General features: G+C 36.7%; 1 protein-coding gene across 5 annotated transcripts in view; it reads left to right on the top strand.

Moving 5' to 3' along the window:
• CNKSR2 (connector enhancer of kinase suppressor of Ras 2) overlaps nucleotides 1-27,668 on the top strand; it is a 278,839-nt gene that overhangs the window by 38,094 nt on the left and 213,077 nt on the right. For all 5 annotated transcript variants that reach the window (XM_025857698.2, XM_025857697.2, XM_025857700.2 and 2 more), the window contains exon 2: nucleotides 19,869-20,032. In XM_025857698.2, coding sequence (XP_025713483.1) covers nucleotides 19,869-20,032 — 164 coding nt within the window. The remainder of the gene's footprint in view (nucleotides 1-19,868; nucleotides 20,033-27,668) is intronic.

The following is a 27,668-nucleotide window of genomic DNA, read 5'->3' as shown; positions in this document are numbered from 1 at the left end:
TTTCATTTTCATGTTGGCTAGGGCCACTGCTCAATGTTGAATATTCTTGACCTTAGTGAGAATGCTTCTTGAGTTTCATTTTTATATTGATCGTATTATTATGAATTGTTCTAAATGTGTCTCTGCATTTAATAAGGTCTGGTTAATTGATATATTAAGTTTAAATTTATAATAAATTTTCTAATTAAAATAATATCCCATTATAAATCCTAACAATTGGTTTAGAAAAGTTAGTTTAAGGAAATGATCATTAATGGTCTCTGAGGCTTAAGGATTTTGCTTCCCATCTTCTAGGAAGCAAATTTATGTTGAGGATGATTTATACATATTTTCACTTAGTTTATCAAGTAAGTGGCTTTCAGATTTTAGGTGTAAAACATTGAATTCTATTTTGAGTTGATTTCAGTTTATATGTATTGATGATATACCATTAACATTTAAGTTATTGAACCATTAGGGCCCCTAACCATGTGCCCCCACTATTATGTAGAAAGTTTCTGAAAACTGTTTTTTGTATTCCTCTGGAAGTTTATAAAGTAAACCCCTGAGAGTTAAGTGCAGAGTTGAGACCATTGGACTACTCTCTCCCTCCATTCTTTTGTGTCAAGGCTAGAAGAAAGAAGCGATGGGAGTAGGAGAGTTAGTGTCATGTTTTTCTTCAGTTTATGGAAATAATGATTTGAAGTACAAGCTTGCAATCTTCTTGAGATCTTCTAAGTATGTGAGGAATATTAATCTTATTACCATGTAAGGCCTGCTTTTAAAAAAGAAAAGAGAAGTGTTGTCTGTGTTATCCTCCATTTTTTTTCTTAATAATCAAAGTATGTAAGAACCATAGTTGAAAAATGTCATTGTTTCTGCTTCTCATTGGAACCCTTTATGATTTTGATTTTTGTGGCTTTACTAGGTCATAGTCATAGACTAACTCTACTCTTTTCCCATCTCATGGACTCTGCCAAGGCTTCTATCTGTGGAATGTGGATTAGAAATTTATTATTTTCTAAAATAAATCTAAGAGCTGTAAGGTATTTTGAAACAAATGTAAAAGTGTAGTTAACGTTATACTCTTAAAAATTATTAGAAGGTTGAAATGTACGATAAATAAATAAATCTAATTTCAGAAAAATGACCCTAATTTAGGTGTTATTATCTGCCTAAGTTTGAACTAGTTAACCTTAAGGCTGGACTACATTGTACGTGTTGGAGAAAAGATGTCATAGTAAAGCACTGGGGTAGTTATCATAGACTCACATGGGCCATATTTTGTTTCAGAGAGGACCACTTTCTCCAGGTTAGTTCTATTCTGCTTCCTATGGTAGGCTTTTATCATTTTCAGTTTCTTTTTCTTTTTTTCCCCTGTTGCTGTGTTCTTATAAGATATCACCAACTACATGCCTCTCCTATTCAAGCAAAAATAATTTTGGTTGTTTTTTTCTTCCCTTTTGACAAAGGTCGAGATTACCATGAAACTAATGAAGTCAACTCTTTTTATATATAATACTTTCTTGGGATGACATGACTCAGTTTTTAATAGAAATGCAAGGTTCCATTTTGAATTCTTTCCCTTTTTTTAGCTTATAGCTTTGGGAGGTCAGGATCAAGAATGCTTTGTTCATAACTAGTGGTGTCCAAAACTTTCACGGGAATTTAAAGTTGCCTTTATCATTATTGAATGAATCACACTCTTCCAAAATGACTTTTAATCTGTGATGCTGTAACTAAAGAGAACGTGTTTTGTAGGAGGCTGCTGACAATAAAAAGTAATTGTAGGTTTTCTTGCATTGTTATATATTTTAGTATATTTCATATTTTCTTTATTCAAATGTGAAATTCTTATTTGCGCTAGGTTCCTTCAAAAAAATTTCCATTTCTGGAATTAAGTAGCCTGCTGTTTAAAGTTATGAATAACAATCTATTGCCTTTGGGAAAGGAGCCGTTTTGACTCAACTGTAAAATTAAAAGAGACAATGTTAATCTTATACACTTGGAAATATCTACCAATATTTTTATATCTTTCACCGGCATTATTTGTAATGCTTATTACAATTAATTTTACTTTTTATAACATTTGCAGAACAGTGCGGGAAATAGTTCTTAGTTTGTGGCTACTCAAGATGACTCTTGGTAAGTGCTTAGTTCCTTTCACAAGTTGATTTACAGCTGTCTGGATTATAGGTCTGTGTTGCAGTCAATGGTGGTATATTTGTATATATGCAAATCTTGAATCCCTTGGGGTCTTTCCATTGAAATTCACCAATGGAGAGACTTGAAATTGGATTGAAATAAAAGCTTGATAAAAGATTGTTTGCACAGCTGCTTTCAGGCAGAGGCCTGAGTCTCATAGAAGGGTGAGAGAATACGCTCTTGTTGTCCTAGCTCAGAAGTTTTGGGGTAACACTTGCCATAATATAAAGTCATATGTGTTGGGTTTTTGCCCTTTCTCTAACCTCCCCAACCCCCACATTCTTTTTTTTCTTTCTCAGTCTCCTCTCCCTAGAAGAGCTAATCATTTATTCTTTGTGTCTTATAGAGGTAATTTTTTTAAAAAACTGTCTTCTCATATCTAGGGATCTTAAATTACATTTCATGTTAGACAGTTTTTCAATTCTAAGAACTGAGTGAAGATGATGTCCATGTGTTTTTTCTTCTTATAAACTGCTGTCTATGAAACTAGGCTTTTGAGCAGTAATTTAATCAGGAGAATCACGATGACATTAACCTCCATTAACTGTTGGATTGCCAACAATATGAATCTAGGATTAAATTATGACTTGGAACTTTGTAAATGTCATCTAAAAGTTAATTCTTAAATTCCTGGCAAGCACTTACAGTCTGCTAAGAAACAGATGTTATGGAGGTTAATTTGCGACTAGAGAAGCAATGTTGTCTCTGCAGTAGGAGTGAATGCAAGAGTTTTTTTAAAAGTAGGCCTGTCAAACTGTTAGACACAATACTAGCAAGGCCCTGAAGTCCTCCTACTTTCTTTCTGACTCGTATGTATGTATGTAGGACTTTTTTTCTCCTTTCTAATTTTCCAGTATTTCTGATTCTGACCCACATGAAGGAATTTGTGGAGTCTGAAGGGAATACAGGGAAAGTAGTGCTTACTGATACCCTTGTCCAGTTTGGCAAAAGGAGAAACTCCACTTCCTAACAGACTGTGATTGCAGTAGAATGCTATCATAATGAAGGAGAATTTTACTGAGCAGAGAGAAATTATCAGCAATATTGGAAGAGTCTCATATTTTAGGAGCTCTTTGAGAAATGCTTAATAATAACAGAACATGAGTTTGTATTATTTGTGGTCTCTTTTCCTTTATTTTTGAAGAACTTCCACTGCACTCTTTTGTATTTGATAATAGTTGTTATGGATGAGACTAATTGTGCTCTTTTAGCCTGATTAATTTCTCCGTGGACTTTACATTTTGGAAAATTAGGAAGTTTTCTAAATACGCATCCTTAAAACATGCAATTAGGGATTTATTTAAATAAGTACAATTACAATTAGTTTGGAATAGCCTTTTTTCTTTTCACTTAGTTAAAATAGTATGTCTAGCTTATAGTGTGAGAAATTTCTTTCTTTGTGGTTTATAAATTTATGATGAATATTAGTTGATCCTTGGGTATCATTATAAATGTGTTTCCATATTGGAACTGGTAAGCCCATAAAGAACATGACTAGAGGGGCCCATGGGTGGCTCAGGTGGTTGAGTGTCTGCCTTTGGTTCAGGTCATGATCCCAGGGTTCTGGATTGGGTCCCGCGTCGGGCTCCCTGCTCTGCGGGGAGCCTGCTTCTCCCTCTCCCTCTGCCACTCCCCCTGCTTGTGATCTCTCTTTCTCTCTGTGTGTCAATTAAATAAATAAAATATTAACAAAAAAAGAACATGACTAGATATTTTGCAGCATAAACCTACTTGTATCTATGTGTATTATCAGTCATCATGATTGTCCTGTTTGATAATGACCTCATCACTTGTTGAAAAAAATCAAGTCTCTTTTTGCCTCTGTCTGACAAACATTGCTCTGGTAATGGCCATTGTTACTTGGGAGATTGTTAGAAATACAAAATCTCAGGCCCCATGCCAGACCAACTGAATCAGAATCTACATTTTTTAAAAGATTCTTATTTCTTTATTTGAGAGAGAGAGAAAGAGAGCGCGAGCAAGCAAGCAATCACACATGCCTGAGCACAAGTGGGGGCAGAGGGGGAGGGAGAGAGACAAGCCGACTCTGAGCTGAGCTGAGCAGGGAGCCCAAGCCTGGCTCCATCTCTAGGACCCTCAACTGACTGAGCCACCCAGGCACTCCCAGAATCTACATTTTAATCAGATTCTCAGATGTTTTGTGTGCACATGAAATTTGAGAAGCAGTGGAAAACTGGCATTGTTTTGAATTATAATAGAATTATTTTGAAGAGGTGTCAGGAATTTTAGGGGGAAAAGTCTGCCCCTCCAAGTAACCTATTTCCCTAGGTCAAGTAAAATTTACATCATAGACTAGTAAAAATTATTTGGCTTTAATATAACTATATATGCTATTATATACTGATTTCATGAAGGAAAATTAATACAAAATTCAATATCACTATATATTTCCATTAGACAACCTAGAAATGGCTGTCAAATAAATGTAGGATTCTTTTTTTTCTTGAAAATAAATCCTTATGAATACATTTTTCTTAGAGTTATTTATTTTAGAAAGAAAGGGAGAGAGTGTGTGTACATGCAAGTGCACACAGGGAGGAGGGGCAGGAGAGGGAGAGAGAAAATCTCAAGCAGACTCCCTGCTGAGCATGGAGCTTGCCGAAGGGCTTGATCTCACAGTGCTGAGATCATGACCTGAGCCAAAATCAAGAGTTGGACAGTCAACCCACCCAGGCACCCCAAATCCTTATGAATACATTTTTACTTTGTGTTAAAAGGCCAAAGTTCATACCTTTATTTTAATTTTAATTTTAATATTAAGTAAGACTAAGTGATATAAAAACATTAGATGGAAAATACATGTTCACTGAAAATTAAATTGGGCTTAATATTTTAGAACCTGTTTTAGGAGACATAAAGATTTTAAAACACCTAAGGTTTCTTTTTTGCTTGACCCTGTGATATTATTGAATAGTTAATAATGCTGACATTGATTTATAGTGAGAAAGTGTGTATGTATGTGCATGTGTGTGTGCGTGTGTGTGTGTGTGTGTGTTTGTGTGCAACAGTAAAGGAAGCTCCAAACAGTGGATATGAAATGCTGAAAAAGATTTGTTTTGTATTAAGGGACAATCGTAGGAGATGTGTTGAGATTAGGTTTAATAGTGGTTGGCACCCTTTGTTACTTCAGTTACTTTTCTGCTAGAGTTTTCTTTTGTGGAAGTTACTTCAGTCAGAATTCATGAGTTGCATATGTCTGAATTAAAATGATCAGGTGTAACTTCTAAAAGCAGTTTTTATCTATTACCATACTGTTTTCTAAAATCACCATTTTAAAAGATGTTTCTACCTTATCACATTTTCCTATTGATTTTTTTAAAGATTTTTTTAATTAACATATAATGTATTATTTGTTTCAGGGGTACAGGTCTGTGGTTCATCAGTCTTACTGATTTTTATTTGTTATTCAGGAGACCATGGATTTAGTTTTAAACAACATAGGTTCTACTTGTAAGTCTTTTCCTTACCTTCTTTTACCAGGAGAGTAAGAGTGGTATAGATGAGCACAGAGGAATAACATGGTCAAAGAAAGGTCATGTTTGGGAAAGCTGCATGCTTCAGCTCACATAGCTGAAATGGCAGACAAAGTGAAGGTGCTGACCAGGAAAATGAGTTCTTGCCAAGAATGATCCTTTCTTTGGCAAAAGACAAAGTGGCTTCAAGTCACTGTTCTACACACTGAAGCCAGAGAGCTTTTTAGAACACAAGTCTGAACACAACCTTCAGTCATGGTGGCTTTCTTTCAATGCCCCACACTCCATCCTGTCTCCTACCCCTGTGTCTTTGCTGTTTTCAGAGTCTAATGCTCTTCCCTCACTCTTTGCCTTATAACTCCCACCTCTCCATATCTCAATTCTTGCCACACTTCTCCCAGAAAACTTGCTCTTGATCTGTCCCATTTGATCAAATCCTCCAATTATAGGCTTTTGGAGCACTTTCTGTCCCTTCAATTTACTTGCTGTGGTTACTTGTGTGAATCTTTACTCGTTGTACTTTTTTCCCAGTCAGCAAGTAGCTCAGTGAAGGAAGAGACCATGTCTGTTTCTGCTCACTGTTTTATTCATACTCCCTGAATTAATGCTTACTTCATAACTAGGCATTTGATAAATATTTGTTGAATAAATGGAAGCTGATATCAGGAATTGGAAAAGCACTGGGGTAGAGATCCTGATATAGGGGACAGGAAGAGGGGAGGGATTCCATAGCTCAGTAAGCTAGCTGGTAAGATTTGAAAGTCATGTAGAGGTCTGTGCTGTGGTGGAAGTATAAGGAATGGACAGTTTACTGATTTAGGAAGCTGATTTAAATCTGAAGAAATCATGAGTACTAAGGAAAGACAGGGGCTGAAATAAACCAAGATTGGATGTGTCTCCAGAAGAAAAGTTGGAAGTTTTCCCCTTTACAATGGCACAACTCCAGGGTTGTCTCCACCACCAACTCTACCTCCTACCACCCCCTACGAGACAGCCCCCTTCTTCCCATGGGCATATCCTCCCTGCAGGAAGGGACTCTGTCCCAGCATTCAGACAAAGATGACTGATTAATTCTTTGTGCTACTATTCCTTCAAAATTTATCTGGATGGCATTTGGATACAAAATTCTTTTTTTCCCCTCTTGGTGTGTCCAATATATGATTTTTTATAAAATTTAAAATTCACACATTGCTGAAAAAATTTTTGGCATGCCTTAACATTCAGCAATGTTGTTTAGATATTAAATGAAAACAGCAAAAAAGATGGCAGCTGTATTAATAAGTCCCATTGTGATTAGGCAAATTATAATTTTTTTAAATAGTCTCTATGGCCAATGTGGGGCTTGAACTCCACCCCAAGATCAAGAGTTGCATGCTCTACAAACTGAGCCAGCCAGGCATCCTTAGGCAAATTATTTTCCATGGTTTCTTCATCGTCTATAAAAAAGGGAAATTGTGTTTCTGTTAAAGAAATTTGATTATACCTGGGCATAGCATGTATAATCATATATAAAATAGTAATTTACGCCTATGGTGTTCATATACCCATAATACCTCCCCAAATGCCTAAATCTAAGTAAAATTTGAAAGTAGCAAATTTAGGCTATTTAAGATTAATCTGTTAACTCGTATTTTTCTCATTGTGGTAAAATAAACATTGAAATTTTAACTGTAAAGTACACATAACATTGAATTTATTATAAGTAATTTTTAAGTGTATAGTTCAATGATGTTTAAATGCATTCACATTGTTGTGCTACTGTCCCCACCATCTATCCACAGAACTCTCTTCATTTTGCAAAGCTGAAACTCTGTACCCATTAAACACTAACTCCCCATTCCCCCTGGCAACCACCATTCTACTTTATGTCTTTATGAATTCCAGGTACCTCATGTAATTGGAATTGTACAGTATTTGCCTTTTTGTGACTTGTTTATTTCACTTAGCATAATGACTTCATGGTTCATCTGTGTTACAGCATGTGTCAGAATTTTCTAGCTTTTTAAGACTGAAAAATAATTCCATTATATCTATATACACGCACATACACCCTATGTGTTGTTTGTCCATTCGTCTGTTTGTACTTCCTTTCGGCTGTTGTGAATAATGCTGCTGTGAACATGGGTGTACAGATACCTTTTCAAGACCTTGCTTTCAATTCTTTTGGATGTATATCCAGAAGGGGAATTTCTGGATCATATAGTAGTTCTGTTTTTAAATTTTTGCTTTGAGTAACTATATATTGTTTTTCATAGCAGCTGCACCATTTTACATTCCCACTAATACTGTACAGGAGTTCCAGTCTATTCACATCCTTGCCAATGCTTGTTATTTTCTGAGCTTTTTTTTGGGGGGGGGTGTTTGTTGTTGTTTGGATAGTAGCCATCCTAATGGGTGTGAGGTGGTATCTCATTGTGATTTTGACTTGCATTTCCTTAATGATTAGTGATGTTGAGCATCTTTTCATGGGCTTATTAGTCATTTGTATATCTTCTTTGGAGAAATATCTATGTAAGATTTTTTGTCATTTTTAGTTGAGTTGTTTGTTTTCATTGCTGTTGAAATGAAATTACAGGAATTCTTAATGTATTCTCAATATTAGTCCCCTGTCAGATTTACGATTTGCAAATATTTTCTCCCATTCGGTGGGTTGCCTTTTTTCTGTGTTTGTTTGTTTGTTAAAGATTTTATTTATTTATTTGACAGAGAGAGAGAGAGGACAAGCAGGGGTAGTGGTAGAAGGAGAGGGAGAAGCAGACTCCCCGCTGAGCAAGGAGCCTGATGCGGGGCTCCATCCCAGGACCCTGGGATCATGACCTGGGCCAAAGGCAGACTTACATGGAACTTAACCAGCTGAGCCACCCAGGCTCCCCTTTTCTCTGTTTATAGTGTCCTTTACTGAACAAAAGTTATTAACTTTAATAAAGTTAATTTTGTCTATTTTTTTTCTTTTGTTTCCTATGACATACTTTTTAAAATCAAAATCTGGGGGCACCTGGGTGGCTCAGTCATTAAGTGTCTGCCTTCAGCTCAGGTCATGGTCCCAGGGTCCTGGGATCGAGCCCCACATCAGGCTGCCTGCTCCGCCAGGAAGCCTGCTTCTCCCTCTCCCACTCCCCCTGCTTGTGTTCCCTCTCTCGCAGTGTCTCTCTGTCAAATAAATAAATAAAATCTTTTTAAAAAATAAAATAAAAATCTGTAAACATGCTTTTCAAGATATGAAGTATGGCAATATGTGGCTTTTCTTTTTTAATAAGTAGTCTCCTTGCCCAACATGGGGCTTGAAGTCATGACCCTGAGATCAAGAGTCACATGCTCCACCAAACGAGCCAGCCAGGTACCCTAGGACTCTTTCATTTTAAATTGTCATTATATTGAATAAATACATAGTATGCATCTACAAAACATTTTAGGCACCTTTTGACAAACTATCAATTTTCTAAAGAGGATTCAAACACAACTCACCTATTTATTTCTTACCATTACAAAAGAGAAACACTGTTAGCTATTTTCTCCATAGAATTATAACCTCTGTTGATAAATTGTAACCTCTTTAAAACCAGTAAATACAAATATTTTTATGATAACAAGTTGTTATTTGGTGTACAATATAATATAATTTTTGGAAAAAATATAATTCAGAAGTGCTGTAAAAAGCACTCCAGTGGGAATTTGTGGTTGTATTTACTCAAACTGTTTATTGAAGGCAGTGTTATTATATCACACAAGGATTTCTTCCCTTAAGAAATCTTTTTTTCTGGTTTTAGTATCAGGAATGGATGAGTTTCTCTGAAAAACTGGCTTGCTTTTATCTAATGAATGTTTTTAACTATGTACCTCATACTGTTTTCCTCTTTATCAGGTAGATAGTTTGCAGCCAGTGTTCTAGCTCTTCCCACACTTTAGCAAGTGCCATGTTCTTCATTGGTATGAATTTCTTACATTACCATTATTTCTGGCTCCCATTTTATGACTAATGGTATTTTCCTTTAACTATTTTACTCATCTACTTTTAATTTGTGTTACCTTTCTGAATTGTGCATGGGTGGGTATGTAAACAACATATTTAAATCCATTTTGATACAAAGTGTAATTTAGATACATGTTCTTTAAAACAATGTATTTAAAGTTTTAAATAGAAAATGAAAAATATTTTTGGCGTAACATCTTTTGGTGTGGTACAGATGATCAGTTTGGGAACAGTCCTTTTGAGGACTGGAAACAACCCTTTCCACCCTTCACCACCTTCCTCTAATTTAGCTTAGGCTTTAAGGGCAGGGATTTGGAGTCAGACAGACCTGGGTTTAGACCTTGCCTTTCTATTTATTAAGCTGTGGGATCCTGGGTTTGGTCTCTAAATCTCAATTTTTTATCTGTAAAATCAAGATAACAATATGTAATTCTTTTTTTTAAGGTTATGGATATTTTTTTGCCACTTATTTATATTTATTTATTTATTTATTTATTTATTTATTTTTAGTTTTTGATGTAGTGTTCTATGATTCATTGTTTGCATATAACACCCAGTGTTCCATTCAGTACGTGCCCTCTTTAATACCCATCACCAGGCTAACCCATCCCCCCACCCAACAATATGTAATTCTTAAGATTGTTCTAAGGATTAAATAAAAACATATTTGTGAAGTACTTGAAACAGTGCTTGGCACACAGCACAAAAAATGAGTGAAAGGTATTACTGTTGATCAGCATCAATTCTTCCATTTGGAAATAATGGAAGATTATTGCCAGCTTAGCATTTTCTAAAAGAAATTAGGACAGAGTAAATGAGAAAAGGCCCAGAAGAAGGCCCAAAAGAAAAGAATTGTCCTTCTTTTCTCTATTTTATTTGGTTTGATTAGGAATCCTCATGAAAAGAAATCATATACTATTTGTTATAGAGCAACTGTTTGCTTGTAGGAGGAGGGTGGCTGAAGGATGGCATTGAGGAACATAGGAAGAGTTCTCAAGTGAGCAGGTAGTGCATTGATATCAGTGACATTGCTCCTTTCATTCATTTTAGTGCAACCTCAGATCAGATGTCAACCAGGTGCCATACATTGTGTTCAATTCCTCAGGGTATATTAGTGTGGAATTTGGTCCTTGGTAGGTTTTTTTTAGAGTGGGGGAGGGAGAGGGACACAGAGAATCTCAAGCAAGTGCCACGCCCAGCATGAGCCTGACGCGGGGCTCTATCTCACAACCCTGAGATCATGACCTGAGCCAAAATCAAGAGTTGGACACTTAACTGACTGAGCCACCCAGCCCCCCCCCCCGCCCAGTCCTTGGTAGTTTCAAATAATTTCTTTCATGTAGGTCTGGAAGAGTATGATTTTATTAGCCACTGTGCTATGTTATCCCTTCTTCATTTTAATAACTATATGTATCAGTCAAGCTCCATTTACTTTTTTGTAAGCATATAAATACATTTTATTGTTCAGATATATTTTTTCAGTCTTGAAATAGTCTGATGTAGTCAAAATAGATTGAACTTCAGAATCCTCTGGGACTAAGTTTTAATCCTTGCTCTGCCAGTCACTTACTGCCAGTCAATCTACTTACTGTGTAGATTTAGGAAGCTACTTAATTTCACAAAGATTTTATTCCTTCATCTCTAAAATTGGTATAACAGTAGTCCCTTTGACCTGTCATGACACCTCCCTATCCACTCTCCAGTCCTTACCAATACCACATAATCTCCCCAAAATGTATTCCACATGCAAACCCTCTACTTTCTCACCTGTCAACTCTATGTCCTGTATGACTTCTGTTTCTATCATTATAATACTCTCTGGTTAAAGTCACTGATAATCTCCTAATTATCAAATTCATAGTGGGCTTTAAACTCTAGTAATCTTTTTTTTGTTGTTTTTTGTTTCTGTTTTGTTTTGGTTTGGTTTTGGGTTTTTTTTACCACAGTCCTTTACTGCCAGTCTTGAAACATTTTCTTCCATTGGCTTCCATGACACCACCCTTCATTTTTTTTTCATTCCTCTCTGGCTGTACTTCCTTAGTTTTCTTTGTAGGTTTGCCTGTAACAAGCCTTTCCATTTTGGGGTTTCTTAAAGTTCAGTTCTAAATCCTCTTTTTGCTCTACTCATTTTCCCTATTTAGTCTCAGTAACACTCATGGCTTCAGTTGTCTACCTAGATGCCAGTGACTTTCAAATATATTTCTCCAGAGCAGACCTTTATTTTTGACTGACTGCTCAACATTTCTACCTGCCTGTCTCAAAGGAACTGTAACCTCAGTATGTCCAGAAGAGAGCCAGCTACCCTAAACTACTTCTGCAGTGTTTCCATCATCTCTGAATAATGCCACCATTAATCCATTTCTGTAATCCAGAAATATAGGCATCATCTCCCTTCCCCTGGCCACCCCTCCGTCACCTCTAATCCAGCATCAACTCCTGCATGTTTTATCTTCTTTCTAGCCTTCTCTTCCTTTCCTGCTATTGTCCTTGGACAAACTAACATTTGATAATTACATTATTTCAAATGTCACCCAACCTGCATGTCTTGGCAGCCTCCAATTCATTTACTATACTACAGCTGGAGTAATGTTCACAAAACCCAGAACACTTTTAATGCTGCCTGTTTCAAATCCGTTGATACCTTCTCATTGCTCTTGGGTCACACTGCATCATCTTGCCCCAGGCCCATCACTCTAACCCTATCCTGTTCCATTCTTTTCTCTGTATTTCGGTCACACAAAGTTCTTTCCGTTTTTCCAATGTGCAGTGTTCCTTTTCGTAGCACAGTCTTTGCATATGTTCTTTCTTTTGCCTGCAGTGTCCACTCCTCCCCTTTGCCTAGTTAACAATTTTTAAGCTTACGAATCATAATGTAGTCATCGATTCCTCAAGTAAGTCTTCCATTCCTGACTTGTCACCTCAGCATAGGGTTAAGTCTCCTTTTTTGTTTCTCACAGCACAGCGTATTTTTTTTCTTCATAACAGTTATCATGGCCTGTATTTATACATCTGTTTTTATCAATTAAATGATTAATGATTGATGGTCATCTTCAGTATTATATAAACGCCATAAAGTCAATGGCCATGTCAGTCTTTGCTCAGCATTTGATTCCCAGTGCTTAGCACATAGCAGTCACCTTTGTAAATATTGATTAAATGAAAGACTGACTGATTATGTATCAGATGCTCTCTGTGCTCAGTGCTGTATGAAGGAGTCAGTGATGCTGCCCTTCAGGGTTCTCTAATCTGTTGGGGGAATAAGACACTAATACAAAGATTATAACAAAACAGCATGAGTAATAAGTGCCATAAGTATAAAATCCATAGATATACAGAGAAGAGAGATCCATCAGATTTAATGATCAAGACCTAACAGGATTTCAACAACTAAATATGTAGAATATGTAAGTATTCTGGGTAATATGAACAATCACATTAAGGAAATAGTTGAGTTGTTCAATTTGGCTGCAGCGTAGGATATATGAATGTGTAAGAGAGAATGTCAGAAAAATAGTTTGGGGCCTGAACTTGGAGGTTCTTGAATGTTGGAATGAAAGATGTAAGGCTTAAATGGACTTAAGCTTCCTTAAACATAACAAAAAATAAAAAATGATGGTCTATTAAGTTGTAAAATGAAAGATATCTCTAATCTGTAGGTTTGCAACTAATTCCTTATGCTTGGTCTACCTATGATTCTTATTAAAGTCATTTTTCTGTTAATACAATATTCTTAGCAAAGACTGTGAAGACTTGCAAAGAAATAGTTTCAGTGTTACTTAAAAGTATGTGAAATGGACTGTTAATTTGAGGGAGAAAATGTTATCTTTGAAAAATGTATGTGAATTCTTAAGTATGTAATAGCTTTAAGCTTCATGATAAAAACCAGTCAGTCCTTGTTTACTGAACATGTCATTAAAATCATTTTAGACTTTGTTTTTAAAAAATTAAAAGATGAAAGTGTAGAATAATTGCATAATATTTAGAATTTATTTCATGTTTACTTAAAGAACATTTAAATGCTTGTAAGCGGGCCACCTGGGTGGCTCAGTCGGTTAAGCGTCTGCTTTTGTTTGGCTCAGGTCTTGATCTCAGAGTCCTGGGATGAGCCCACGTCAGGCTCCACGCTCAGCAGGGAGTCTGCTTCTCCCTCGGCCTCTCCCTCACCTCCCCTTGTGCACTGTCTCTCTTTCTGTCTCTCTCTCTCTCAAATAAATCTAAAACAAACAAACAAAAAAACCAGAGCTTCTAAGCTGTACTAAAAATCACTTTGAGAAGAACTGATTGTCCAGCCGCTTTACCACATTCTGGATACAAAACCTTAAAAATTAAAAATTATAAAACCATTCAAACATTGTTTTGTGTGATGTGCATTTTAAGGTTGCCGTCTCAGATTACCAGATATCACTATTTTAAAACTGAGCAGTTTTAAGCAACTTGATAGTATATCCGTGGGTTACTTTGTCCTCTTCAGTTGGCCTTGATGTAGTGTTATCACTGGATATGTTTTAAGGACTTTCTTGTGAATATTCTGATTTGATATGTCATAACAAAAACTTAATTTTTATGTAGTCAAATAATTGTCTTTACTGTTTCTGGCTCTGGTTTGATACAGAACCTAGATTTCTTCTAATACCTTTTTATTTTTTTAACATTAAATCGTGACTATATTAGGTGGTTGGCACTGTCTCCTGGTTTCAGTGCTGATTAAGTTTTCTTCTTTACTTTTGTTTTCTTTTGGTCATTTTGTAGGGAGGGGAGTTTTAAACCAGATATTTTTTAGAAATTCATTTTGAAGTTGCCTGGCATTTAAAATCTACTCTGGTTTAAAATGAAGAACCAGGAACAGATTGTAAGGAAGCTGAATTATTTTGCAAAATGGAACAATTGCATATTGTTACCAGTCAGGATTTTTTTAGTCTCTTAAAGACAACATTAAATTGTTAGAGAAACAAAGTAGGTCTGAGAAGAGTAGAAATGATGATGATCAGCGTAGTGAGGTTTGGGCTTCTCAGAAGTCTTCCAGAGACTACAGGCAGTGATTGGTTTTCTAATGCATCAGTCTACACACTCCATATCCTATACAGCTTCATAGGGAGAATTCTGTTTATAGCCTTTCAGCTCTGCCAATGAGCAGAGCAAAGGAGTCTTTTCAAAGGTAGTTAAATGCATTGGTGTATACACTGCCCCAAACTTAGTAGGTGCTTAATAAATAGATGCTGAATGGAATGCTGGAAACATTGTTCCCTGGTCTGGGTCTTTTATATCGAACACCATGAGAAAATGTCAGAAGGAAAATTTTTCAATGAAATTTTGAGTTTAATAGTATATTCCAAATGTTTGTTGCCTGGGATTCATTTGTAACTGAGAAAAAAAATTTTAATTAACAGAATAAAATTGAGTTTTTTGGTGTTAGAGTTGTAAACATTTTAACACATGTGTAGAATTATGTCACCAGCACACCACAGTCATGATAAAAAACAGTTTTATCACCCCCAAAAAACTCCCTCCTGCTGCTTAGCCTCTTCACATTCCCAATCCCTGGCAACTAATAATCCGTTTTTTGTTGCTTTAGTTTTGCCTTTTTCAGTATGTAGTATAAATGGAATCATTCAATAACTTCTTTCAGAGTTGCCATTTTCACTCAGCATAATACCTTTGAGATCCATCCACGTGTGTATATCAGTAGTTCCCTTTTTATTGCTGAGTAGTATTTCGTGGTAGGGATGCCCCACAGTTGGTTATTCTTGTTATGTTGTTTCTCAGTTGTTAAAACAGATACTGCCTTTTTTTTATTGTTGGAATTTAGAATTGTCTAGTGGCATAGGTGTTTTTGAAGAAAACTTTTCCTTATTTTTTTTTTTGGCTGAACAAAATATAAACTGGAATATAATTAAAAGCACAGCAAAGAGTAAATACATTTTTACTTACCAAGTAAGAGTGATGTGCAGCTCATCTCTGAATTAAAGCAAGAATTTATAAGGCTATATCATCCGAGAACTATATGGAAATTGTTAAATTTTTAACTACATGGGTTCTAGAGCAAAAATCTCATTTTTCTAGAATAGTTCAGGAATTTGTTTTGTTAAATATTCTGGGAATCTGTAAAGTAGCTTGTATATTTATATAGGTTAGCCAGTTTTCCAATAATTAGAATACAGTAAAGTCATTTAGTGCCAAAATGCTATTGAATATAATTTCATACTTTTCAGATGGTTTAGGAAGTATCACAAGATCTTAAATAGGAATTGTCTTTTGCTAGATCATTTATCATTATATATCATCCTGTGCATAGAAGAAAAGCATGGTTATATGAGCTTTCTGGCTGTTTGTAATGTAGAAAATGCTTTTATTGTCTGTAGTAGTTGTTGCAATTAATACACAAATGCTAACTGATAATAACATCCAAGACCCCTTCCCCCCAAAAAATGTCTTAAAAATAAGAAAAAAGATTTTTGAATTTTAACCTTTTGTCAGGAAGATTCCTTCACATTTTTGAATTGGGAAATGGCTTAATCAAAGAGTGTTTTTAGAGATCTGACTGTGATAGACTGGACAGACTGATGCCAGGGGGAGCAGATGGGCATCAGGGCAGGCTGTACAGCATGAGTAAGTTGGTGACAATGAGATCAGAAATGAAAGGACAGAGCAAGAGCTATTTTGAATGAAGAAATTATGTTCCTCACTAACTGACAAGATAAGAGATTAAATTGGGGGATCATCTAAGATGGTTTTGAGGCTAGAAAAATGGTGGTAGAAATAGAGAAATAATTTGCTTAGGGAGAATGAGATTGTAAATGAGGCAATTGAGTCTGGTGTGATTTTGGTCATTGATGATCTTGGAAAAAAGCAGTGTCAGTGAAATAAGGGGACTGAAAACTACATTAAAATTAAGACCTTCTGCCTCGAGTTATCATTCACGTATTTGAGTCCAGCAAAAGGATATCGGATTAATATGTGTTCATCTTAATTTCCTGACCTTATTTTGCAGAAGTGACAAAAGTCCTCATAAATCTTCATTTGTTGATCTTTGTAATTCACAGTAAATAGTGGCAACAGAACTCTAACAAGAATTTACATTTTTATTTTTTGCTTTAAATATCAGTGTTCTGTTTATAGATAAGAGTACATGTAGTATGTATAAAATGGTGTATAAAGTAAAATTTCCTGGAGTAGGGATAGAGTCATCTTCTTAATACCATTTTAAGTGGGTTTTTAAGATTTTGAACATTAGGATGCCTGGGTGGCTCAGTTGGTTAAGTGTCCAACTCTTGGTTTCGGCTCAGGTCATGTTCTCCCAGTCCTGGGATCCAGCTCTGAACTTGGGCTCTGCACTCAGTGCAGAGTCTGCTTCAGATTCTTTCTCCCTCCCCCTCTGCTCCTCCCCGCTCATGCATGCTCTCTCAATCTCTCTCTCTCTCAAATAAATAAATAAGATTTTGAACATTAAATATAGTAATTTGCACCTTTCATATCTACTTCCACATATAGTGGATTAATTTATTTTACTCCTTTTGTAATATTGTTGATTTGCTGGAAATTTGTGCATCCTTAGGACATCTCTCAAATGTCATCATTTTGTAAATGTTTCATTATTTTTGGAACATCTTTCTAGATCCATGATTATGTTCATTCCTCTTCCCTGCAGATGGTAGAAAGCAGTATAATTCACTGAAAGAGTCAGAGGCACATGTCATAGTAATGATTTCAAGCCTTCATTTTAATTGTTTTAAGGCATGGTTTTAGACAAAAAAAATGTATATAGTTTAATGTTTCATTTGACAAAAGTGCACAATTTTCTTCATGGTACACTTGTGTGGTTTTTAGAGTATGGATCAAAATTTATTTTCTCTATGTTTTCTTAAGAATAATAGCAATTTATAAGTGGAGGTTATAAAATTTACTTATAATTATTTAGAACATAGGTCAACTTAGGGTAAAATTTGGTGGAAAGTAAAGAAATAATTATGCCACATGAAAGCTTTAAAAAAGAGGTAGATAATAACACTTTTAAAATCTGGTATATATTTGTTCCCATTTTATCTATTGAATAAATGTTACCTTGTTGAAGACTAGTCATAATCACCAAAGAATTTCTCATTCTTGAAAATGGGACAGCTCTACTTTAAATAAAATAGTGTATTAGTGAGTGAGAAGGTTTTAATTGTTACATGTATGCTGTGTAGTTCCTAGAATCATGAAGTTCAGGCCTTTAGCCCAATAATATAATGTATTCATTTTTGTGATTTTTGTAGATGGCTTTTTGGACCATATTTTTTCCATATACAGATTTGAGATATTGATTTTGACCTTTCAGTCAAAACGACAACTCTAAAATATTATAAGGTCATTTATTATTTATAATTCAGGTAAGAAAAAATGTATATAAAAGTACCTTATAGTTCATAAATATGTATATTGATACAAAGTGACATTATTATAATTTTATAATATCCTAGCTGTATATTTGCCATATATTTTACATTTTAAATATAGGAGCCAAGATATTGCCTATATTATGGGGTAATACACCTTGATAGTTAAATTAGGCACCAATTAATGAGATCTTTCCCTTATTTCTGCCACAGATTATGTGACTTGGTCTATAACACTAATGATGCTGGTGGAATTGGTGCTGTAAGAGATCCTTTATCATTCCTTTACATAGAAGAATCATAAGAAAAATCAACTCAAAATAATAGCATTCTGTCTCCTATTATTCTGCAATGTATTAAGACATGAGTGCCTCAAAATGCCATGTACCAAATGTTTTTTCCCTCCACTCTTATTTTTAGATTTAGCTCTTATTTAAAATGTTCCTGATTTTCTCTGACCAGGTGATATAGCATAAAAAAACATGTCTGATTTGTTCATTTTACCCTTATTGAGTCCTATTCTGTGTTAGTCACTGTGCTAAGCCCTGGGTTTTCATTAAGAAGACACAGTCCTCAACTTCAAGGAATTTCTAAGCTATTTGTTGGGCATACAGAGATGGGAACAAAATATAATACAATGTGGGCATTGTTGTAATGGAGGTCTGTAGTGTAAAGTGGGAGATTGGGAAGCGTGGAGTGTGTCTGGAATAAGTTTTTATAGGAAGGCAGGGTCCAGATCAGGAAGGACCTTGAACACTGTGTAAAGTAGTTCAGATTTTATTCTATCATAAATATGAAGAAACTGAGAAGTTTTGAAATAAAGAATGACATCAGAATTTTTACGTTGGGAGAGATGAATTGGAGGGGATAGTGACTCGCAGCAGGAAACCCATAATACTGCTTTAGTCTAAACTAGAGATATTTAAGGCCTGATTTAAGATTAAGACCTTTTAGTTTTTGCTAATTGCCTCATTTTCTTGGTGCTCCTCACTTAAAAATCTGGAGCGAACTAATCTTGTTAGTCCAGTTCACCATTGGTTCATCATTTTTATCAGGTTATTTCATAGGCAGTTGAAGCTGACCCAAACTATAGCCTGGCTATTCACTTATGGAAGTGCCCTGAGTAATCTTGAAAAATGTATCCACTCTGGATTCCACTTTTGAATTTGGGTGAAATCTAAATGTTAGTGGATTAGGGAGTACATTACAGGTGGGGTAAAAAGGTAAGGAGCTTGGCTCTGAAGGGAATAACAAACTAGTGGGGGAATACAGGATCAAAGAAATCAAGGAAAGGTTTTTGTTTTGTTTATTAAACTGGCAGAGGTTCGAATACTGGAGTCAGTGGCTAGGAAATGGTTGAAATAAAGAGAGTGTTTAATTTTTTTAATTGCTGAAGTAGTGTTAAGGTGGCAGAAGATGGGATTCCAGAGCACAGGAAGATTGATTAGTCTTGTACAGGAAGGAAGGATAACTCTCCCTCTGCAGTGGGGTTAAAGAAGAAAGGAGGAGTGAAGTGTAGGTAAGTTTAGAAGTGGGGAGAACCTCTTGTTAACACACTTTATGAAATAAGCAGCAAAGAGAACTGCTTGAGAAGTGAGGTAAAGATTTCCAACAATTGCTGAGGAAAATTCAAATAGGAACCTAACAACTAAGGAAATAATGAAGTGTCTTTTTTTCCTCCTGCAGTCCATATATTGGTTGGAAAAAAAGTGGATGATTGAACTAGTCCAGAGTTGAAACAGACTTAACTTGTGACCTGGAAGGAGTTAATGCTTATTTTATTTTATTTTTCTGTTTGTTTCGTTCAACTCTTTTTTCATTCTGGTCTTCCATATTTTTCTTCTGCAGGTCTTGATGACTGTTTGCAGCAGTATATTAAGAATTTTGAGAGGGAGAAGATCAGTGGAGACCAGCTGCTGCGCATTACGCATCAGGAGCTAGAAGATCTGGGGGTCAGCCGCATTGGCCATCAGGAATTGATCTTGGAAGCAGTTGACCTTCTGTGTGCACTGGTAAGGACATTAACTTGGTAGGAAGGGAAACTTGTATTACTTCCGTTTAAATTTTTTTCCTTTCTTAGTTTCTTTCCTTCTTTTTCTTCTCTTTTTAAAAATAATTTAAGTGTAAGTAGGAAAAACTCCCCTAGTTCTCAACTAACTGGAAGTGGTATTTTCCTCCTTTATTAAATTTGGTATGTTATATAGTGCCAAATTAAAAATTAAAGACGCTTATAACTCAGCTGGTGACATTACATTTAGTTACTTCAGAAACTTGTCTTAGAGTGTTCACAGCATCATTTGGGATATACAGTTGTAACAATCAGTTAAAAAGTCCATTCCCTTCTAAAAGTTTTGATTTATTAACATAAATATTAAGAAATCCTATTTTAGAAAAATCATCCTTAAAATAATCAAATTATTTGAATATTCTAAATGTATACATCCAATAAAAATTGAATATTGTACATTATATGGTTACTTTTGTCAACATACAAGAGAAGTAAGTGTCAAAATAATCCTGGAAGATTCTGATAATACATTAAATATTCTGAAAGGAACAGAGTTTTTTTTTTTCCATGTTAGGTAAGATGACACCTGATTGGTTTTAACTTCTTACAGATATTTGTAAGGGGGCTAGAGCTACACTGAGATAAAAACATCAGTCATGTAATATAATAATCTGTGATTTAATTTTGGCTCAGTCAGTTACTGACACTTGTGGGCAATTAATTTCATCATAACCTTGGTTTATTTAGTTATTTTTATTATTTTTATTTTTTTAAGATTTATTTATTCGAGAGAGGGAGGAGGGGGGCAGAAGGAGAGGGAGAGAAGTAAAGTCCCCACTGAGCATGAGCCTGATGCAGGGCTCAGTCTCACAACCCTGAGATCATGATCTGAGCTGAAATCAAGAGTCGGACACTTAACTGACTGAGCCACCCAGTAGCCCCACCTTGATTTTTTAATATAAAATGGAGATAATAACAATTGCCTCTTGGAGGTGTTGTGAAAAGCAAATGAGATGGTATTTGTGTGGTGCCTGATTCAGTGCCTGGCACATAGTAGGTATTCAATAAGTAGTTAACTATTAAGATGATGATAATTAACAAGAAATGAGTAGATAATTATATATAATTCAAGAACCAATTAATAAACTCAGAACTTGTGTGTCACATGTAAGATGTAGTTCCTGCCCTCTTGGAAAGCCTAAGGAGGAGGGAGTGACACAGAAATAATCACAATACTGTAGTATATGAACTAAGTATCATGGGGACACAGAAGGGAAAATAACTAGCTTTGACTATGACAGATGGGTTCATATAGCAAAAGAGGTGATATTTAGGGAGCCTAGAGGAGGATGAGCATGTGTTAGGAAGAACAAGAGGGAAGGTAGAGAAAACAACCCATACACAGGCACACAAAATAAAGAGCATGCCTGGTGGGTTTGAACAATGGTTAGCTATTTTACATGACAAAAATACATGGAAAACAGTGGCAGAAAATTAGGCTTTAATTTTTAATATGTAATGTTAGTCACCATATAGTACATCATTAGTTTTTGATGTAGTGTTCCATGATTCATTGTTTGCATATAAATATTTGGCTTTAAAAGAGAATAGGCCAACACTATATAAAGTACCTAAACATCATGATAAGAGATTTGTACTTTCGAGTGTGGATATTGGAGAACCATGCAGGAATGATCAAATACTTGTTTTATATTTTTTTATTGTTATGTTAATCACCATACATTACATCATTAGTTTTTGATATAGTGTTCCATGATTCATTGTTTGTGCATAACACCCACTGATCCACGCAGAACGTGCCCTCTTTCATACCCATCACCAGACTAACCCATCCCCCCACCCCCCTCCCCTCTAGAACCCTCACTTTGTTTTTCAGAGTCCATCGTCTCTCATGGTTCGTCTCCCCCTCCAATTTACCGCCCTTCATTCTTCCCCTCCTGCTATCTTCTTCTTTGTTTTTCTTAACATATATTGCATTATTTGTTTCAGAGGTGCAGATCTGTGATTCAACAGTCTTGCACAATTCACAGCACTCACCATAGCACATACCCTCCCCAATGTCTATCACCCAGCCACCCCATCCCTCCCAACCCACCCCCACTCCAGCAACCCTCAGTTTGTTTCCTGAGATTAAAAATTCCTCATATCAGTGAGGTCATATGATACATGTCTTTCTGTGATTTATTTCACTCAGCATAACACCCTCGAGTTCCATCCACGTCGTTGCAAATGGCAAGATCTCATTCCTTTTGATGGCTGCATGATATTCCATTGTGTATATATACCACATCTTCTTTATCCATTCATCTGTCGATGGACATCTTGGCTTTTTCCACAGTTTGGCTATTGTGGACATTGCTGCTATAAACATTAGGGTGCACGTACCCCTTCGGGTCTCTACATTTGTATCTTTGGGGTAAATACCCAGTAGTGCAATTGCTGGATCGTACGGTAGCTCTATTTTCAACTGTTTGAGGAAGCTCCATACTGTTTTCCAGAGTGGCTGCACCAGCTTGCATTCCCACCAACAGTGTAGGAGGGTTCCCCTTTCTCCGCATCCCCGCCAACATCTGTCATTTCCTGACTTGATAACTTTAGCCATTCTGACTGGTGTGAGGTGGTATCTCATTGAGGTTTTGATTTGGATTTCCCTGATGCCGAGCGATTTTGAGCACTTTTTCATGTGTCTGTTGGCCATTTGGATGTCTTCTTTGGAAAAATGTCTGTTCATGTCTTCTGCCCATTTCTTGATTGGATCATTTGCTCTTTGGGTGTTGAGTTTGATAAGTTCTTTATAGATTTTGGATACTAGCCCTTTATCTGATATGTCATTTGCAAATATTTTCTCCCATTCTGTAGGTTGTCTTTTGGTTTTGTGGACTGTTTCTTTTGCTGTGCAAAAGCTTTTTATCTTGATGAAGTACCAAGAGTTCATTTTTGCCCTTCCTTCCCTTGCCTTTGGCGATGTTTCTAGGAAGAAGTTGCTGCGGCTCAGGTCGAAGAAGTTGTTGCCTGTGTTCTCCTTTAGGAATTTGATGGACTCCTGTCTCACACTTAGGTCTTTCAACCATTTGGAGTCTATTTTTGTGTGTGGTGTAAGGAAATGGTCCAGTTTCATTCTTCTGCATGTGGCTGTCCAATTTTCCCAACACCATTTGTTGAAGAGACTGTCTTTTTTCCATTGGACATTCTTTCCTGCTTTGTCAAAGATTAGTTGACCATAGAGTTGAGGGTCCATTTCTGGGCTCTCTATTCTATTCCATTGATTTATGTGTCTGTTTTAGTGCCAGTACCATACTGTCTTGATGATGACAGTTTTGTAATACAGTTGGAAGTCTGGAATTGTGATGCCACCAGCTTGCTTTTCTTTTTCAACATTCCTCTGGCTATTCGGGGTCTCTTCTGGTTCCATACAAATTTTAGGATTATTTGTTCCATTTCTTTGAAAAAAGTGGATGGTATTTTGATGGGGATTGCATTGAATGTGTAGATTGCTCTAGGTAGCATTGACATCTTCACAATGTTGATTCTGCCAATCCATGAGCATGGAACGTTTTTCCATTTCTTTGTGTCTTCCTCAATTTCTTTCATGAGTATTTTATAGTTTTCTGAGTACATATCCTTTGCCTCTTTGGTTAGATTTATTCCTAGGTATCTTATGGTTTTCGGTGCTATTGTAAATGGGATCGACTCCTTGATTTGTCTCTCTTCTGTCTTATTGTTGGTGTATAGGAATGCCACTGATTTCAGTGCATTGATTTTATATCCTGCCACTTTACTGAATTCCTGGATGAGTTCTAGCAGTTTTGGGGTGGAGTCTTTTGGGTTTTCCACATACAGTATCATATCATCTGCAAAGAGTGAGAGTTTGACTTCCTCTTTGCCGATTTGGATGCCTTTGATTTCTTTTTGTTGTCTGATTGCTGTGCCTAGGACTTCTAATGCTATGTTGAATAGCAGTGGTGATAGTGGACATCCCTGCCGCGTTCCTGACCTTAGGGGAAAAGCTCTCAGTTTTTCCCCTTTGAGAATGATATTCGCTGTAGGTTTTTCATAGTTGGCTTTGATGATATTGAGGTATGTACCCTCTATCCCTATACTCTGAAGAGTTTTGATCAAGAACGGATGCTGTACTTTGTCAAATGCTTTTTCTGCATCTATTGAGAGGATCATATGATTCTTGTTCTTTCTTTTGTTAATATATTGTAACACGTTGATTGATTGGCGGATGTTGAACCAGCCTTGCAGCCCAGGGATAAATCCCACTTGGTCATGGTGAATAATCCTTTTAATGGACTGTTGGACCCTATTGGCTAGTATTTTGGTGAGAATTTTTGCATCCATGTTCATCAAGGATATTGGTCTGTCATTCTCCTTTTTGATGGGGTCTTTGTCTGGCTTTGGGATCAAGGTAATGGTGGCCTCATAAAATGAGTTTGGAAGCTTTCCTTCCATTTCTGTTTTTTGGAACAGTTTCAGGAGAATAGGTATTAATTCTTCTTTAAATGTTTGGTAGAATTCCCCTGGGAAGCCATCTGGCCCAAGGCTTTTGTTTGTTGGGAGATTTTTGATGACTGCTTCCATTTCCTTAGTGGTTATAGGTCTGTTCAGGTTTTCTATTTCTTCCTGGTTCAGTTTTGGTAGTTGATACATCTCTAGGAATGCATCCATTTCTTCCAGGTTATCTATTTGCTGGCATACAGTTGCTCATAATATGTTCTTAGAATTGTTTGTATTTCTTTGGTGTTGGTTGTGATCTCTCCTCTTTCATTCATGATTTTGTTGATTTGGGTCATTTCTCTTTTCTTTTGGATAAGTCTGGCCAGGGTTTTATCAATCTTGTTAATTCTTTCAAAGAACCAGCTCCTAGTTTCGTTGATCTGTTCTACTGTTCTTTTGGTTTCTATTTCATTGATTTCTGCTCTGATCTTGATTATTTCTCTTCTCCTGCTGGGTTTAGGCTTTATTTGCTGTTTTGTCTCTAGCTCCTTTAGGTGTAGGATTAGGTTGTGTATTTGAGACCTTTCTTGTTTCTTGAGAAAGGCTTGTATTGCTATACACTTTCCTCTTAGAACTGCCTTTGCTGTATCCCAAAGATTTTGGACAGTTGTGTTTTCATTTTCATTGGTTTCCATGAATTTTTTAAATTCTCCTTAATGTCCTGGTTGACCCATTCATTCTTTAGTAGGATGCTCTTTAGCCTCCATGTATTTGAGTTCTTTCTGACTTTCCTCTTGTGATTGAGTTCTAGTTTCAAAGCATTGTGGTCTGAAAATATGCAGGGAATAATCCCAATCTTTTGGTACCGATTGAGACCTGATTTGTGACCTAGGATGTGATCTATTCTGGAGAATGTCCATGGGCACTAAAGAAGAATGTGTATTCCGTTGCTTTGGGATGGAATGTTCTGAATATGTCTGTGAAGTCCATTTGGTCCAGTGCGTCATTTAAAGTCTTTATTTCCTTGTTGATCTTTTGCTTAGATGATCTGTCCATTTCAGTGAGGGGGTGTTAAAGTCCCCCACTATTATTGTATTGTTGTCAATGTGTTTCCTCGCTTTTGTTATTAATTGCCTTATATAATTGGCTGCTCTCATGTTAGGGGCATAAATATTTACAATTGTTAGATCTTCTTGTTGGATAGACCCTTTAAGTAGGATATAGTGTCCTTCTTCATCTCTTATTACAGTCTTTGTTTTAAAATCTAATTTGTCTGATATAAGGATTGCCACCCCAGCTTTCTTTTGGTGTCCATTAGCATGGTAACTGGTTTTCCACCCCCTCACTTTCAATCTGGGGGTGTCTTTGGGTCTAAAATGAGTCTCTTGCAGACAGCATATGGATGGGTCTTGTTTTTTAATCCATTCTGATAGCCTGTGTCTTTTGATTCGGGCATTTAGCCCATTTACATTCAGATGTAACTATTGAAAGATATGGATTTAGTGCCATTGTATTGCCTGTAAGGTGACTGTTATTGTATATTGTCTGTGTTCCTTTCTGATCTATGCTGCTTTTAGGTTCTCTCTTTGTTTAGAGAACCCCTTTCAGTATTTCTTGGAGGGCTGGTTTCGTGTTTGCAAATTCCTTTAGTTTTTGTTTGTCCTGGAAGCTTTTTATCTCTCCTATTTTCAATGACAGCCTAGCTGGATATAGTATTCTCAGGACCCCCTAGGGTCCTGAGACCACACTGCCCCTCAAGGGTTCCACCCCCCGCTTAGCCACTGAAGTGACGTCCCTCCATGGAGCCGACTTCTAAAAGGTCCGATTTTGTGCTCCGCGGCTCTATCACTTGCCAGAAGCGGCCGACGGAGGCCCCCTCCCCCGCCGTCTATCCTCCCGAATATCATCTCGGATTCACTTCTCCGCACGTCCTACCTTCCAGAAAGTGGTCGCTTTTCTGTTCAGAGAGTTGTTGCTATTCATTTCTTTGATCTCCTGTTGGGTTCATAGGTGTTCAGCATGGTTTGATCCCTATCCAGCTGAATTCCTGAGACCAGATGAAATCCAGGTCTCCTACTCCCAAATACTTGTTTTAAAATGGTAACTACTGGTAGTAAAAAGGAGGGAATGGAGTGAGTATAATCTGAAGACCAGACGAACAACTCAGAAATGTTTTATTTTTTTTTAAGATTTTATCTTTATTTGAGAGAGAGATTGTGTGTAGGGAGAGAGAGAGAGAGAGAGAGCACTAGAGGGGGGAGGGTCAGAGGGAGAAGCTAACTCCCTGCTGAGTGGGGAGCCTGATGCAGGGCTCAATCGTGGGACTCCAGGATCATAACCTAAGCCAAAGGCAGACACTTAACTGCCTGAGCCACCCAGGCGCCCCAGAAATGTTTTAAATGATCTACTTAGGCTATGAGTAGGGTTGAACTAAGGTTGAACAGGAATAGAGAAGATCTGATGAATATGAGGGGTGAGATAAAGGGAGGAGTTGAAAAAGATTCCATGTTTTCTAGCTGCCAAGATAGAGTAGATAATTTTGCAATAATGAAGATGGGCAGTAGTAGCAAGAATAGATTTAAGTGGGAATATAAATTGAGTTTTAGATTCATTGAATTTGAGGCATCTCTGAGTTATCCAGAAGGAGATACTCATCAAAGAGTTGAACATATGAATTTGGAGCTTGAGAAGTAGCTGAGGATAGAGATTTGGGAGTCTCCAGGTTATAAGGATCAAATCCATAGAGAGAGAGATCACCCACAGAGGGACTCCCCTCCACACTGGGGCTGGGAAGGAAGAAGAGACTACAGAAGAGGCTTATGGCGTAGTCAGAAAAATGTGAAGACAGCTTCAAAAGAATTGTCACAAAAGCAATGGGGAGTGTTATTTTCATTAAGGAACATCAGTAATATCATCAAATTTCGCTAAAAGCCAATGGGTTAGGCAAGGAAAAACAACCTGACTGAGGGGCACCTGGCCGGATCACTTGGTAGAGGATGCAACTCTTGATGCTCAGGGTCATGAGTTCAAGCCCTCTGTTGGGTGTGGAGCCTACTTAAAAAATAATAGAGGGGCACCTGGGTGGCTTAGATGATTAAGCATCTGCCTTCTGCTCAGGTCATGATCTCCAAGTCCTGGGATCAAGCCCCACATCTGGCTCCCTGCTCAATGGGGAGCCT

Source organism: Callorhinus ursinus, unplaced genomic scaffold (assembly GCF_003265705.2).
Source record: "Callorhinus ursinus isolate GAN/ISIS: 27379988/994484 unplaced genomic scaffold, GSC_fseal_2.0 scaffold16, whole genome shotgun sequence".
In the NCBI taxonomy this organism is placed as follows: domain Eukaryota; kingdom Metazoa; phylum Chordata; class Mammalia; order Carnivora; family Otariidae; genus Callorhinus; species Callorhinus ursinus.
This window is presented reverse-complemented; position numbering and strand designations above follow the sequence as displayed.